Source organism: Cryptomeria japonica, chromosome 7 (assembly GCF_030272615.1).
Source record: "Cryptomeria japonica chromosome 7, Sugi_1.0, whole genome shotgun sequence".
NCBI lineage: Eukaryota > Viridiplantae > Streptophyta > Pinopsida > Cupressales > Cupressaceae > Cryptomeria > Cryptomeria japonica.
In genome coordinates, this window is record NC_081411.1 from 551,774,552 (window position 1) to 551,791,595 (window position 17,044).

Below are 17,044 nucleotides of genomic sequence, written 5' to 3' on the forward strand. Positions count from 1 at the left end.
AGTTAGCTCAAAAACGCCTCAATGACCTTGTCTTTGTGTAATATAATCTTCGATTGCGGGTAAGGAAGGTAGAGGAAGTAGCAGGTGGTCCACTTGACTTGGATGATATAGATCCTTACAGTGATTGGACACCACAGGAGCAGCCTCCATTTTTTTCTGAGGATGAGAACACTGATTTGGAGAGGCAAGCTATGGAGGAGGAGGGGGGTGGATTTGGTTTCACGTTGGATGACATTGAGGAGGAAGAGGATGATTATGAGGAGTCATTGCTAGTGCCACAAGCAAGTGGAGACATAGCTTCATCCAGGATGGAGGATGAGCCAGCCATACCGAGAGAGGAGGCATAGTCACGCCCACTGCAGACTTCTAGGACTAGTCCCTATAGTTTTACCTCTCCCCTAGTTTTTGCTAGAGCTGGGAAGAGGAAGTTGTAATTGTAATTTGTAGTGATGTATTTACTTTTGGTTTTACAAAAACTATTTACTATTTTGCTTCCAAGCTTTCAGCCTTCCAGCCATCAGCATTCCTCATGAGGATGCGATTTTGTAAACACTCTGCATTTAAATATATCTAGAATCAGCTTGTTTCTTTTGTGTTATCATTTATTGACTCATTGGATGCATCTTCTCATTAAATTTTGCAAAAAAAATGCATTTTTTATTAAAATTAAGCATGTTTTTAAGTTGCCGAGTTTTTCCTGAGTTTTTGCCCAGATTTTTTCCCAAGGGCTTGGCAAGTCGAGCCCAGTCGCGAGCAGTCCAACTATGGTCTAACCGATCAATGCTTTCTCCTCCTATTTGCTCTTCTAGATTGACCAATGCTTTTTTATACAAATTTCATCACGCTTTTTGCAAGACTTCAGGCGTGAAATCACGAATTTTCATGTCGTCGCCCCTACAATGCTCATGCGTCGAAAAAACACATGAAAACCTAAGTCAAATCACTCTATGACGAGTTTTATGGTTTAAATTGTGTCACTTTGTGAGTTTTAGGGTGTAAAGTCATTGTGAGTTCTGCAAAACATGTGGTCGAGTTTATCTACAAGTAACTCACGAGGGTTTTCTAGGCATGAATACTTGTGAGTCTAGCGAGTACTCGCCATGTCTTGAAAGCATGCTTTCAAACGATGTTGCACTGTCTTTCTAACTATGCTTATAAACTCAAAAGGATTGGCGGTCATAAAACATTGTGACCATTTGTAAATTTGCGAACATTGTTACAAAAGAATTCTAATATTTTTGCTCGATTTTTGGAAGGACTGTTACAAGAAACTTTAAATATTTGGCAGCTATCCTTAGCACTACCTGGAAGATCTGTAATAACTGGATAGCAAAACCACCATTAAAGTCATAAAATGGATCTTCATGGTGTACCAAAAGAATTTAGATTGTCTTGGGAAAAACTATAATGGTTAACATAGAGAAGGTTACCAATAACAACCTTCACAACAAGGAGGAGCTTTATTTCTTGAAAGGATAGGAAAGGTGGCCAGATTCAGGCCAGAAGATAGAGGCAGCAATCTGAAGATTGTTGGAAAGCCCTCCTCAGTCTCAAGAGACCTCAGTATAATTGTTCAGTTTGAGAATTCTCATATGACAAAAAAAGTTAGCTTTTGCAAAGCTTTGTCACTTATTCTTGTCTCATGTTGTTTCTATGTATTAGTTTGCAATAAATTTAGTAGACAAAGGCCCCAGCAGTCTTTAAGCATTTGAGTTGGTCTGCACACTGTGCATTAAAATAGTTGAATAGTGAAGCAGATTGCATGCATTGTTACCCCCCGCCTCTTAGATAGCAGATTCTGAAATGTGTCATATGTAAGTACTTTAAAATGATATATTTATTCTTTTAAAGAAGTGTCATAAGGCAATCAATAAACTGAATATATCAGGGAGCAAATGTACCTGTAAATCTGGTGCTCTGTGAGGTTGGTTATACCATTCTTCATATTGATTGATGTCACGTAAACGGAAGTCCTGCACATAAAGTTTATAACTACTTTCAGTACATGCAATCTCTTTCATCATGGTTGGATGAAATTCTAATTAAAAGCACCAAATGAAATTCTCTTAAAAATGCATTGCAAAGCCAAACTTTCTTCAAGATTACAGAATCATACCGCAGAAAGATCTACGACCTTTAGTGTTTTTGGAAGTGAAGCAATTATTTCCTGAAGACAGAAAACTAAGTTAAAAGATTGCATTAACCAACTTGAAATTACCTTCAGGCTTCAATGTAATTGGAAAGACTTTAATTATCTCCTGAATGGAATCTATGACTTCGGAATGCATAAATCATAACACTCTGATACACCAATATAGAACCTTCTAGAATAAGCTTACATTGTCTTTGCTTCAACCTGTACTGCAAACAATGCATATGAGATTATAATCAAGTAAATGAAAAACCTGCGTCGTTCCATGTGGCAAACAACAGAACACGGCATCAACTTTTGAGAAATCTGCATCCTTTACAGCAATCATATCTGGCAGGTTCTGCACATTTAATAATCAATACTTAAATGAAATGAGGTCATTTTGAAGCTCCTGCTCAATAAAAACAAAAAAGCAAGTAAAATGCTTTTTTGAAAGTATACACTAAAAGTACTAATACATAATGAGATGTGAGATAAGGTTACTATTATAACTGTCATGTGTAAAACCTGCTCGGAAAAAAACATAAAAGAAGAAAAATGCATTTTTGAAAGTATACACTAAAAGTACTAATACATAGTGAGATTGTGAGATAAGGTTACAATTATGATTGTGATGTGTACTCCAGCTAGAAACTAGATTTTTCACTTCACAAAGTAGATAAAACGAAACTAGAATAGAACCATTGCATTATGATGTAAGCAAGGTTGTAAACATGTCAATGGAATGTTTGAGATATCTGAAGCATCACAGGAGTCCCTATAGCAAGTTGCATACTTCAACCCTAAGTTTAAAGGAAAGAATGACAAATTCACTACTTGTCACAGATGGCAAAAGCATCAAATGCCTCTGGGAAAAAGCAAATGATGTGATGAAATCACAAATGACATTCTTTCAAAAGTGGCAAAAATGCAACTGAGCAGACAATAAGTGGAATACAAAGGGCTTTGGCTCTTGAAATGAATTTTTTGGATATCCCAAAGCATGGAGAAAGGTATATACTTTTCTTGTAACCTCCATTTTCCATGTTCTAAGAGTGAACACAGAACAAGATAGGGTTTCTGAATTGTAGGATGTCCAGGAGTTTGAAACATTGTAATGGCTCCAATTAGCCTCATTTGCATTGTAACATTTGTATGTTTGACTGAGATAGTCGGATGAGGAGTAAAATGCTCACTTTTACTGAAGTTTTCACAATTTAAAACTTCTCCAAGTTAATCTTTGTGTTTCAGTCTTTTGTGTATGCTTCCTTGCTTGTTTTTACCTCTGTTTTTCATGTGTCTTTCATGTTTTATCATAATTAACAATTGCAACTACATAATGCATCCATTTAAGGTGTTGAAAACTTGAAACAATGTTTTGAAGGTTGATAGTTGAGTTGACAATGTGATATCCATACTTCATGATCACAAGGAGACTATTTCCTATGTTTTTATGTATAGAGTGGTTTCAGAGCTTTATTTAGCTCATAAATTTGGATTTGTGAACAACTTATAACATCCACAAGATGAAGTGGAAGTAGAAATTTGATCCCTTACGAACCCAAATTGGCACAAGAGAGTGTACAAGAGGAGCTTGCTTAAAAGACTCGAAGATGATGTTCCAAGGATATTGAACTCGGTTGAAAAGATTGATAGACCTGACAGAATCATGTTGGCCTTGACTATGCAGCTAGATAAGGCAATGTTTCATGAAGAAGAAAAAGAACCGGAGAAATTCAAAACAGAGAAAGATATAACATTCCTTAAAGGATTCTTCAATGCTGAAGCAAAGATAAACATACAACAGCATGAGAGAAAAATCAGTGCTAAGAAGCTTGATCAATGGATTTCTCATATTGAAGTCTACTTTAGCATTCACAAAATAACTCCTCATTAACAAATTTCCTTTGCAAGACTCACGCTAAATGGTCATGCATTAACTTGGTAGAGTTATGCCTTATCCTTAGAATTCTCCAAAGTTCCTCCAATTTCGAAATGTTAAGACTTCAAAGGTTTACTAATAAAGCATTCTTATCCAATTTGTCATGAGGAAAAGAGGGTTTCAAAAAGGAATGACTTCCATCAAAGGCAAGGATAGAGTGAAGGATGTCATCGACAAGTAGATATTGATGAAATACATAGGTAGACTGTTCAGATACCTAAAATGGCATATGTTTTAATGGCAAAAACCCAAGACATAGATGAAGTGTGTGCCCAACCAAACTATCAGTATAGACTCATGTTGAATGGCAAAGCATTCACATTGAACTCCTCTGTGAGCAAAGCTATAATTTCCATGGTTAGTACATCTCAAGATAAACAGTCAATCAATGCAAGCAGAGAGCTTGATCTCTTGTTGCTTAGAGGAAAGGAAAAGCAAAATGGGGCAGAGATTAAGAAGTTAAATGGGCTACATACTCACCCATAACAGTGAGAAATAGGTGAGTTGGTGAAGCTATTTTCAGAATTATTCTTGAAGCCTAAGGGGCTGCACTCTAAGCCTCCTATTGAGCATGAGAGCCAATTGTTGCCGAATTGTCATTTGCCTAACATAGGGCTATACTGTCAGAGTCTAGCTGAGTCAAATGAAGTTAAAGAGCAACCAAAGATATTGTTAGAACAAAGGGTCATAAGGCCAAGTGTTTACTGCTATATCTGATAATTAAATACATGAATTAATAATAGAGATGGCAATGCATACTAGATACAGGAGTAAAATATAGCTTTATTTGTACATGAAATTATTACAGAAGAAGATGAGATGATCAGCCAGGGATTGGAGTTGATCCAACTAGATCATACTACTTTCCTTGACGATACAATATCTATTCAAAGGACCCAACAGTTGCCAAGAGGAACACAACTATCAACCAACCATCACTTATAACTACATGATGCCAAAAAATACTTAATATGAACAATTAATACATAGTTGGATAATCAATATTATCGAAACATAATAATAGACATTGTACACCAGCTACATCATCACTCCCAAAAGAAAAAGTCATCTTCTAGATGACACATAAACATCAAGTAACATGGCGGAAGATTGATAACAATAGTGTAGGCAATGACTTGTGCTTTGCAAACTCAAACTTGAAATGTACTTGGAAAATCAAATGAGTGTGATGGGGATCTAGGGAGCAATACCCCCAACAAGATCAAGGAACAACACCCCTTGTAGGGGTCAAGGGGCAACGCCCCTAGCACACTCCCTGTCACGATAGATCCATCACCGCCAAGCCCAAATTAAGACCTTCAAAAACACACAAAACTCCATGGTGCACATCAGTTTCATGATTTTTTAAGAGGCAAAAAGCGATGTTGATGAAGCCAACAAATAGAAATTTTGGAGTGTTTAACCAACATATGCAACATAGTAAAGTCTTATGTTTCTTGAAGAATCCATTCTATTGTACTATGAAGGAAAAGTGTCACCAAGTGATGGGGAAATTTGTCTACTACCAGATGACTAAATTGGTGCAATTTGGAGTGTCATGTCTCCAAAGGGGATGGTGTCATCGTACGAAAATGATGATGTCGTCCATGCACAAGGGAGGAAATAGGCCGCCTTGCCAAGAATGAAGTTGTACGGTGTGCAAGGATAGCCATACATTAGAGAAGAGGGACCATCATACGGTCAAACAAGCTTGCCATTGTCATATGTTTAAGAGCTTTTGGTGCCACAAAAGGATGCAAGGAGGCCATATGATGAGAAATAACAATGGTATGATGAACCAATAGTTGTATGATGAGAACCAATAGTCGTACTTTGTGGTTGTCAAGCCAAGAATGTTGTATGTTGTGATTGCAATACCAACACCAAGTATAACAAAGAAGTTGTTGTACAATAGGTAAGTGTGGAAATCAAGCAAAGACATCAAAATATCGTCGTACATTATGAAGGATGAGAAGAGGTAGTTGTATGATGAGAATAGAGGGTAGCCATACAATGAGAATGGGTCAATGTCTTTGTCGCTCAATGTTTAAATAAATCAATTCTTGGTAGTCATACGACTGTCCTATAATTTTTTCCCAAAAATTCTCCTTTTAATTTTTACATTACAAATTATTCCCTTTTTTGAGATCACCTTCACTCTATGTTGTACAATGTAATAATTAAATGACTCTACTCGACCTTTTCTACCACTATTCTCTTCATCGAATGCAACTTTACTATACACCATCATATGACTTGGTAATTAACTAACTACACTTTATAATTATCCGTCTTATATTTTTCACTAGAATTTAGTTTTTTCTTTTTTTGTTCTAATCTTTCCTTTTTTTCTAATTTTCTTTTTCTTGTTCTGTAATTGCTCTTAGTACTCTGAGATGTATCAACCGTAATTTTGCATTCTTTTATCAATTGCTCTACAATGGAAGTTGTAGCTTCAAGAAAATTACAAGTCAACAAAAATACATCATAATCCTCCATTTGCTGGTGAAATAGGCCACAGAGAGAATTTATTTCATCCTTCGAGCATGACTATAACTCCAAAATTCCTTCATCATTCGGTTTCATGAAAACTTGACTCTATATCCATTCTTCTCCAAAGTCTAATCTGATGAACCTGAGGAAGCTACTTCATCATTGATAGCTTGGTTCTTTAAATCAATTACATACTTCCGACCCTTCGCTTTTAACGGAGATTGTATTCTTTTTCCAATTGTGATCGATTTTAGCTACTACCAACCATCCTCTCTCGACCAATGTATTGTAAACTTTCTTCTACAATAGGATAACTACAAAATTCAAGAGGAACCGTTAGGTTCCGATCATCACCTTCTACACCATCAACATCCCCAACATCTTGATTACATGTTGGTCAGCACCTACTCATTGGAATGTCGGTGGCCAAAGGGTTGGCTTCCCAAGGCACTTCCATGTATTGGGGTGTACATTGACTCTCGATCCTCCATCAACAATGGTGTTGGTCAGATTCTTCCCCATGATATCCACTTGAACGATAGTTGGTTTCTTCCCTATGTTCATCAGCAGCAGCATCAGGTCAATGACTTATTCGCCCTTCGGTGGCGGCTCTACTATCATATCTTTACTTGGGCCTTCCTGTCGCCGACTTTGTCCATCACCGACCATGTTAGTTATTGCCACTCTTAATTACGTCATGGTTTAAAGAAGGTTTGTCATCTTGATTGGTATGGTTGTTTGTAGCACCTGTTGTACTATGTTCTTCTTTGACTTGGATCACAATTCCATTGGAGGTTCTTCGTTCCTTCACCATAGCTCGTTCTACTTTTTCTCTGGCTTCTCGAAATCATTCCTTCTCCATACGAGGGTCTAGGTATACTACCTTCTTTGTCTACGCTCTGATGATTGCTAGAACTGCCTTGTCTTGTTCCCCCACCTCCAACATATTAATGCCCTTTTGCTTCAAGCAGTCGATATCTTCATGGTCACTTGGTCCACAACATTTGCACAATAATTGCACTGTCTTGCATGTTCTGGCGATCTCTTGCAAAGTGTCCCCATTTGCTACAATGTTGGCACTAGATGATATTTATTCAGAATAAAGTTATATTCAGAATAAGGAATTGTTCTAGATATTCAAAATAAGTTACTGACTGTGGTATTTTATTGTTCAGAAAAAAGATGCATTTCAGGAATAAATATTTTATTATTCAGAGTTAAGATTTATGCACAGGGGAAACGGGATATTTCATGGCATTAGTGCTTCAATACAGCATTGTGTTTTATTATGGAAATTGTCAAGTTGGCAAAGATAACCTGTTCAAAAAATTGTGGTAATGTAATAATATTGTTTTAAGTTTAGGAGGTCATAGCTGTATGCAAACCACCTCTTGCAACGATTTACTATTTAGCCCATGAAGCTCTTCTTAGCTGGTTCGACCCACATAAACAGTTCCAGTTATCATGCATCCCTATTCGATGGAATTGAGTTTTCTTTATTGTGTTGATATTGGAGTTGAAGAGAGCCATATCATCCTGGACACATCGTATGGGAGCTTATTCATTTTTTCACGGACTATTGTTGCCGTGAGTAGTTAGTGTGTGGCCATCTCTGCAATTGGGGAAACTCTATGAGCATCGTTTCTATAGTCACCAGGAAATATGATATTCTTTTGGTCGTATGTTATGAAGAACCATCATGGTACGTTATTTTGCTGGTGCATGGAGCATTGATAAAGGTTTCCTCTGTGAACGGAGATTTCCAATGGCATGTGCTCTATCTATCTTGGTGTGACTCCTTGCTGAAAGATGTTCATTTGTTAAGTTGAGCTTCATTCCTATGTGGCATGAGTTCTCCTTGTGATGAGGCATTTGGTTGGAGTTGGTCATCGTGTTTATATCTATTGCGGGTTTCACGTTGGACGGCAACACTTAACACTTCTAGTAAAGCAGATACTAATATAATACATTATGGGTCACTTTGCCATCCCATGAGAGACGTCGGGAATAGTGATACAAACGGGAGTCAATTTTACAAGGCGGAATGAGTATTTACATGCCATAATTACATCTCTATATACTTCCATTTTCCTTCATATATCTTGGACACAATCACTCACCTACTGTTAAGATTTTCGTGGGCACTGTCATATTAATTACAGAATAGTTGATCCATTGTAGAGGCTGCTGTGTAACATCTGAATGGAGCAACTAGTTCATTATTCCTGAGTGCAATGATATTGAACTTCAGTTTGATTATTTGCTGTTGAGGTGAGTCTGTTATATTGCAATTCTTGTAATTCTAAACAGCTTGTATTTTTGAAGAAATTAATCATTCAGATGTATTGCAAATTTGAATCGTGGTGGTCATTCATTATATAATGATCAATACAACATAGAGTGAGAAGTCTGTTATGTCTACCATTATCCTTACAAATTAGGAAAAACATTATGCAAACTAAGTTTATCATGAATGCAAACTGTTTGACTAAATTACCCAGTGGAAAGAGTTATCAAATTAGTACAGAACGGGGTAGGCTATTACAACAATACAAGTCAGTATGCTTGGATCTTATTTGGCACCAAAAAAACAAATTGTTAGGAATTAAATCAAGATATTAAGAAAAATATTTATTCCAAATTTAAAACGTAAGCAATGGCTACATTTAACAAGAACTATTACTTTCAAAAGAAAACTAAAGACATATGAGAAACATTAACTTTACGCTCCAGCAATTTTGTCATTCAAAAGTATTAAAAGCACATCTTTCGAGAATATATAAAATTTTAAACACAGAAAGAGACACTAACACATCATTAATAAACAGTGAAAAGATCTGTATCATAAGCATGCTCACCTGACTAATCAAGTGTGGAAACACTGACCCCAGAGATTGCCCAGCCTTTCTGTCAGCAGTCATTAAGGTGATATAGAAGTATGGATGTGTAGCAAGAAGGCGAACAATCTGTGGTTCATGAAGTAATTAGCAGAAGTGCATAAAAATTACTAGCTTTTTAGCAAGAACAATTTAAGAATAAACAAATATTGGGCACTAACACTTGCTAAATGTATTTAGGTAGTTTAAGAACATATTTTGTAAGTATGTGACCAAGGAAAACATCCACTTCCTTGACAATGAAGAAAATTGTTTTATACCATTTTGAAAGCAAAGATGAGAATATCTATTAAAATTGTGAACAAATGAAAATGCAGCCTACATTGGTTTGAAAATGGCTAAATCTCAAGGTTTCAAAAAAGTTTGGATAGAGAGTGATTCCCTAAACATTATCAATTGTCTCAAGCGGATTCAAAGCCTGAGTTGGACCATCCAAGGGTTGATTATAGAGTGCATCTCTATTATTGATTCTTTTGATGAGAGTTATCTTACTCACATCTATCGGGAGGGCAACTCTGTGGCTGACTACTTTGCCAACCTAGGAGTCGCAATGGATTCTATTAAAAGGTGGGGTCCTAACAATCCGCTACACCTTGATGTTAAAGCAATTATAAGCCATGAAATTCTCAAATGTTAAGGTGCCGGTTCCTTATATTTTCATTATGAACCCCTATCATTTCATAATCAATGTCGCACAGATTTTGGGTGGGGTTTTGGGCCTTTCTCCATTTTGGCCGATCCTCTATTTCATTCAGCTCTATTATGTTCTTTGTGATCTTTCTTTGGGTGGGCTTGGCTTGTGTGTTCTTTCTCAGCTTAGAAAGAAACGGGAGGTGACAAAAGCCATTCGGAGGCAAGCTATTGTGACAAATGGAAGAACGATTCCCAGGTTTGGGATAAACTGAGTGAAGGTGGAGTTACTCCTTTCATGGAGAAACTCCATGGTGCAGACACCCAAGTATTGCTAGGAAGTAATTGGTAAAAATTTAGTTGTATTAACAATGAGCAAGAACGCTCAATAAATAATGTACAAGGAAATTACAAATAGAAAGTTTCTCACAAGAAACTTAGGATACAATATATTACATGATTGAGCATTAATAATAAACTAGTAACTTAGGAAAATATTATTCTAATACCCTCCCTTAATGCTCAATCTATCAATTACACCAAGCTGCCCACTAAATTTGACAAACTTATCTGGATTGAGCGACTTGGTGAGAATGTCTGCAGTCTGATCCGCAGTTGGAACATACTGCAACTGAACTGAGCCATCTTCAACAAGCTTTCTAATGAAGTGACAATGAGTTTCCACATGCTTGGTTCTTTCATGGAAGACGGGATTCTTGGCAAGTTTGAGCACCCCCTAATTATCACAGAACAAGAGAGTCAGACCTGCTTGAGATGTTTGCATATCTGCAAGCATCCGGTGAAGCCAAACTGCCTCACATGTTGCCTTAACTGCTCCCCGATATTCTGCTTCTGTCGAGGAGAGAGATGCGGCCTACTACGTTTTACTATTCCAGGTGACTACACCGGATCCCAAACTAAACACAAATCCAGAAGTTGATTTCCTATCATCAACCGAACCTACCCAATCTAAATCTGTGTAACCACTGAGTCTAGGATCATGACTCCTAGTGTAAAGAAGTCCATAATCAGAGGTGCCCTTCACATAACGCAGCACATGCTTCGCTGCTACCCAATGATCAGCCTTACGTGCTATCATGAAGCGTGAAATGTAGCTCAATGCAAAACTGAGATCAAGTCTAGTAGCAATAAGATAGATGAGACTCCCCACTAGTTGCCTGAATTGTGTTTCATCTACAGGAGGAGAATCAGACTTGGCTGACAACTTTAGTCCTGTCTCCATAGGCGTGGAAGCAGGTTTGCAATCCTACATTCGAAACCTATCAAGCAAGTTCTTGGCATACTTAGACTAAGAAATAAAAATGCTATCGTCAGTCTGCCAAACCTCAACACCTAAACAATAATGGAGAAGCCCCAAATCTGTCATATCAAAATCCTTGCACAAGTCCTGTTTGATTTCTGCAATCAAATGTGTTGAACTGCCAGTAATGATCAAGTCATCCACATAGACAACAAGAAAGAGAACATCATCACCAGAGTGTTTGATATACAGATTACTATCAAAAGGACAACGTTGAAAACCATGAGCAACCAAGTACTAATCAATTTTGATGTACCATGCTCGAGGAGCCTATTTGAGTCCATAGAGTGCTTTCTTGAGTACACATACTTGATGTTCTTTGTCAACAACCTTAAAACCAGGAGGCTGCATCATGTAGACTTCTTCCTGCAACTCCCTATTGAGGAAGGCACTCTTAATATCCATTTGATGGACTTTCCATCCAAACTGAGCTGCAATAGCGAGAAGAAGACGAATGGCATTCATCTTGGCAGTAGGAGCAAATGTCTCCTCATAATCAATGCCCTCCCGCTGTGTGAATCCTCGAGCAACTAATATGGCCTTATACTTATCCAAAGTACCATTTGCATTATACTTGACCTTATACACCCATTTGCAGTTAATGGGCTTCTTCCCTAAAGGAAGCTCAGAGAGCACCCACGTGTTGTTCTTCAGAAGGCTCTAGTATTTTGCGTCCATTGCCTATTCCCACTCTGGAATCCCTTTTGCCTCTATATAGGTCTGAGGTTCATAAATACTATGTATGTTGCCCATGAGAGCAAAGTTAACTGTATTTTGCTGCTTGCCCTTATTTCTAGAAGATCTACCCTCAATGAGCTCATCAGGACGAAGATCACTGATGGTCTTAGCCCACCATTTAGGTCGGAGAGTAGAGGTACCAACATCAGATGCAGGAGGAATAACGGGAATTGGAGGTGGAAGAGGATCTGAAACAAAAGGAAGATTAGCATCATCTAGAGGAAATTTAGGTAGTGCATCATCAAATACAGAATCTGCATCATCCCTCCCATCAGGTGAACCAAATGGAAGATGGACACCCAAATCAAAATCCTTCAAAGGCTAATCCTCAGAATTATGCTCAGACAAGGAAAGTTGAAATGGTCCTCGATCTTCATCAAAGACAACATCACGACTGAAGATGAGACGATCAGTGTCTACATCAATCAATCGGTAAGCCTTATGGTTGTCATTGTACCCTGTAAACATAAGCTTCTGACTCTTGGAATCCAACTTAGAGCACTTGGCATCTAGAATCCATACCTATGCTAAAGAGCCAAAAACTTTCAGATGGCTGATCCTGGGTTTGCGACCAGTCCATGCTTTCTCAGGAGTCTTCCCCTTAACAACATGAGTGAGAGACCTATTAAGGAGATAGACTGCAGTAAACACTGCTTCTGCCCAGTATTTCTTAGGAACATTTCTATGTTCCAGCATAGACCTAGCCATTTCTGTAAAGGTGGGGTTGCGATGTTCTACAACGTCGTTTTGCTGAGGGGTGTATGGTGTGGTTAACTGATGTTTTATGCCATGTGTATCACAGAAAGTGGAGAAAGCAGTAGAACAAAACTCCCCCCCATTATCAGACCTAAGAGTAATAATAAAACCACCAGACTCTTTTTCTACCAAGGCCTTAAATTTCTGAAATATAGGAAACAAATCTGATTTTTGTCTAAGAAAGTGCACCCACATTTTACGACTGAAATCATCAACAAAAAGTAAGAAATACCTACACCGAGTAACAGAAGGAGTATTCATTGGACCACATACATCGACATGGACCAACTGTAGTACCTTAGATGCTCGCCATGAGTCACCATCCTTGAACGGTGTCCTGTGCTGCTTCCCAGCGTGACAAGCGTGACAAACTCGATGATTCTGAGTTTGAATTTCAAGTAGGCCATGTACTAAATCTTCCCGAACAAGCTGAGCAAGGTAATGGATGTTCAGGTGACCATATCATTGATGCCATAGACAGGTGATAGAGGAGGATTTTGCTGTGAAGGCATGCTCAAGAGAATCGCCTGTTTCCACAAGTCTGTAAAGACCATGATCCTCAATACCAACAGCAACAATAGTGTGTGTCGCACGATCAACAATCGAACACTTATGTGCACTGAAGATGACATCAAGCTGAGGAGAATGCCGCATAATCTAACTCACAGAGAGAAGGTTCAGTTCCATGCCAGGAACATAGCATACATTGAGGAATATGAGATTCCTCCCACCAGACTGTATTTGAACGACAGTATACTCTTCACCTCCTCCAAATATGACAGAATCGGTATAGGGAGAGAATTTTGTAAACCAATCACGCCTGTGAGTGAAATGCCGAGAAGCACCAGAATCTATATACCAAGCAGAAGATTTCACAAGGTCTACAAATCTTTTAGCCATAAAGGCGTAAAAGGCAGACTCTTTCTGTTTTGTGTGCTCGGCGACATTGGCTTTAGGCTGAGACCCTCCCTGCTTCCGCTGTTCGTAAGCTATCCAATTGCGAAAATCCTTGATCATATGGCCATATTTGTGACAATAATTGCACTGAACCTTCTTCTTCTTTGAACCTTCCTGAGGCTGGCTAGAGCCCTTCTGCTAAGATGATTGTGATGACTAAGCTTTGCCTTTATCCTTGTGAAAGGATTTGGCTGCAAATGCTTGCTCTAAGGAGGACAAAGTGGCACCGCTACCAAATTGTTGTTTCCAGCGATCCTGCTGCAAAAGTTTGGTGCACAACTCTGGAAATTTCAGACCAACATTCGTAAACATAATGTTGAGAGTCTCTATGAAGTGCTCGTAGGATTTTGGTACACTCTTCAGGGTTATTACTACCATATCCTCTTCTTCCATTTTCCAACCAATAGCTTCAAGCTGATCTCGAATGTCCTTAATTTTCGTGAGATGCTCATGTAAGGACATGTGTTCATCCATCATGATGGAGAACAACTGGTTCTTTAAGAAGAACGCTCAGCTTTTGTCGGATCTCATGCAACTCCTTCAGATGCTTCCAAATTTCTGAAGCTGATTTGCCAGAAGGAATTTGAGGCAACTGGTCATCTGTGACAAAGAGCTTGAGAAGCATAATAGCTTCCCCATTGTGGTCATCAAATTTGTCCTGATCTGCTCCGACTACGGAATGACGAGATTCTTTTCCCAAAACCAAATCATCAAGGCAGCAATATTCGAAAATAGTCAGCATGCGTTGCTTCCAAGTGTTGTAATTTTTGCCATAAAATCGCTGACTGCCTTCCAACATTAAGTCTGTTAACGACACCATTTTGCATGCTTCCCAATGCACACAAAAAACGAGAAATCTAGAAAGGCGTGAATCTGAAACAAAGTCAAAGTCAGGTACAGACTTCGAAAAAGATGAAGTACAGCTGGCATAAAACCCGAGAATAATTTTCAGGCTGACCCAAAAAAATCCGATGACGACCCAGAAAACTATGCAGAAAACCCAAAAAGAATCTGTGATTAAAAATTTATTCCAACCAAAACTGAAGGATTTACGGCAAACCGTAGCCGACAGAAGGAAAACCCCTAGGTCGTATCAGAATACAAGGGCGATTTTTGCAGAAAATCGTAGAAAATAATAGATCTGCAATGGTAATCTAGAAACCCTTGTGCAGAAAACCGAATCGTTGCTGCCAAAGAAAACCCTGCAGGTCATCACGAAATAAACAGTGGAGAAGTTTGACGGCCGAGAGAAAATGCAGGTCACGCAGGTGTAAAAATCATGAAAATAAAATCGCGGGTTTGCAGAAAGTCCGTCGTCCACACAGCTCACAGAATGAATAAATCACGAAATAAAACTGCGGAATGAGATCTGGAGGAGCCGTTGCATAAGAAAATTGCCACAGTACGCCGAAGAACGCGAAAAATCACGTCTGAGGGTCGCACGGGAGGTCGCGACAGGCAGAGGGTCGCAATAAAAAAATCGCGAACAATAAGAACGCAGGAGCAATGAATTGTAGGTAAAACGCAGAGGAAAGTTGCGTCAAACAAAAAATCTGCCAGAAAAGAAAGAGTCAAAGACACGACGCGATTAAAAAATCGCGCAAACTGCAGATAGATTACCAAAAAAATCCGCCCAAAGAGTTTCAAAAAAAAAAAATCTTTAGAAAACCTTAGAAAATTCTTTTGAAATTTAGAGAGAAAAAAAAATTATTCTCTTTCCTGCTCTCACTGCTTTAATACCATAAAACAGGGAAGTAATTGGTAAAAATTTTGTTGTATTAACAGTGAGCAAGAATGCTCAATAAATAATGTACAAGGAAATTACAAATAGAAAGTTTCTAACAAGAAACTTAGTATACAATATATTACATGATTGAGCATTAATAATAAACTAGTAACTTAGGAAAATATTATTCTAATACCAAGCGACTAGGGCTTTTGTGAAAGGCTGAAAGACCAGAATTGCACATGTCTACAAGATGGAATTGGAAATCACTAAAGATCTCATAGCTCAAGTTACAGGTTTACCTGCCAATGGAAGGAAAATTTTCAAGGACCGCAACGCCTCTGAAGCAGCTATGAATAAATTCTTCAAAGAAAAGGAGAAAGACAAGCTTGTGAGGATTAAGTCTGGAGGCTATGATAGAAGTTCCATCAAACCCTTATAAGCCAGAGTTACAAAGGTCATTATGCGATACTTTATTCTCGACGAAAGATGTACAAGTTTATTTGGTTGTCATTTTATATTATTAAATCAATTTCGTCACAAGCAAGTTTTGTTTCCTTTCTATTTGGTGTTTTCTCTTGAAGCTGGTATTAAGGACTATAAAAAGAATGCTAGGTAACCTGTGTTACATGATGGTTTAATTTTGCTGATTATGGAATATGCCAAGTCTGTCTCTGTGTCGGTTGATCCTAAACAAACTAAAATACAACCCTGTCTGGGTTCAATACTTGGACACGAGTACGGATACAGAGGATAAGGCCTCCGATGATGAAGAGGAATGGGTTGCAGATGGAGAAGATGCAAAGTCTGAGCATTCCTCTACCAAGGAAAACCCTAAAAAACGAACTAAAGCCCATATCTCTTGGTCCAATGGTTCTTTTACTGGCAATGATGAGGATGAGTATGTTTCATCTAAGATGAAAACGAGAAAATCTGGTAAGGGCAAAGTTTCCAATAAGGATAAGAAAGAGGATGTCGAGAAAGGAAAGGAGATTTTGAAAGCGAATCAGAATGCTGACGAGGAAAAAGATCTTGACAAGGAAAAGCATATGGATGAGATGGAGGGGCCGGATGCTAATCATCCTTATGAAGATCATGCGATGGCAGAGGATGATGTCTTTGGATTCAAAAGTAGGGAACATATTGATGATGACACTAGTCTTGCTTGATGATGACACTAGTCTCGCTAAAGATGGAGCTATGGAGCACCTTAGGCTATCTAAATGGTTCTTTGCTAAAATTAATCTTATTGTTGTGAGGTTGCAGGACCTTCAAAGCAGGTTGGACAAAGTTGATGGAGGGATGAATCATGAGAAGAGCAAGGATAATAACTCTAAAATGCTGTCCATTCTAGAGGAGGTAGCAAAGGATGTGATTATTATCAGAAATGATTATGAAGGTAGAATTAAAATGCTTGAGGACACTATCAATAAAGCGCATCAGAAACTTGAAA

General features: G+C 38.2%; 1 protein-coding gene across 2 annotated transcripts in view; it reads right to left on the reverse strand.

Annotated features, from left to right (window-relative positions):
- Window positions 1-17,044, reverse strand: part of LOC131031137 (probable N-acetyl-gamma-glutamyl-phosphate reductase, chloroplastic) — a 111,505-nt gene that overhangs the window by 68,627 nt on the left and 25,834 nt on the right. For both annotated transcript variants that reach the window (XM_057962177.2, XM_057962176.2), the window contains exons 4-7: window positions 9,425-9,532; window positions 2,406-2,492; window positions 2,117-2,167; window positions 1,902-1,973 (exon numbers count right to left, since the gene is read on the reverse strand). In XM_057962177.2, coding sequence (XP_057818160.2) covers window positions 1,902-1,973; window positions 2,117-2,167; window positions 2,406-2,492; window positions 9,425-9,532 — 318 coding nt within the window. The remainder of the gene's footprint in view (window positions 1-1,901; window positions 1,974-2,116; window positions 2,168-2,405; window positions 2,493-9,424; window positions 9,533-17,044) is intronic.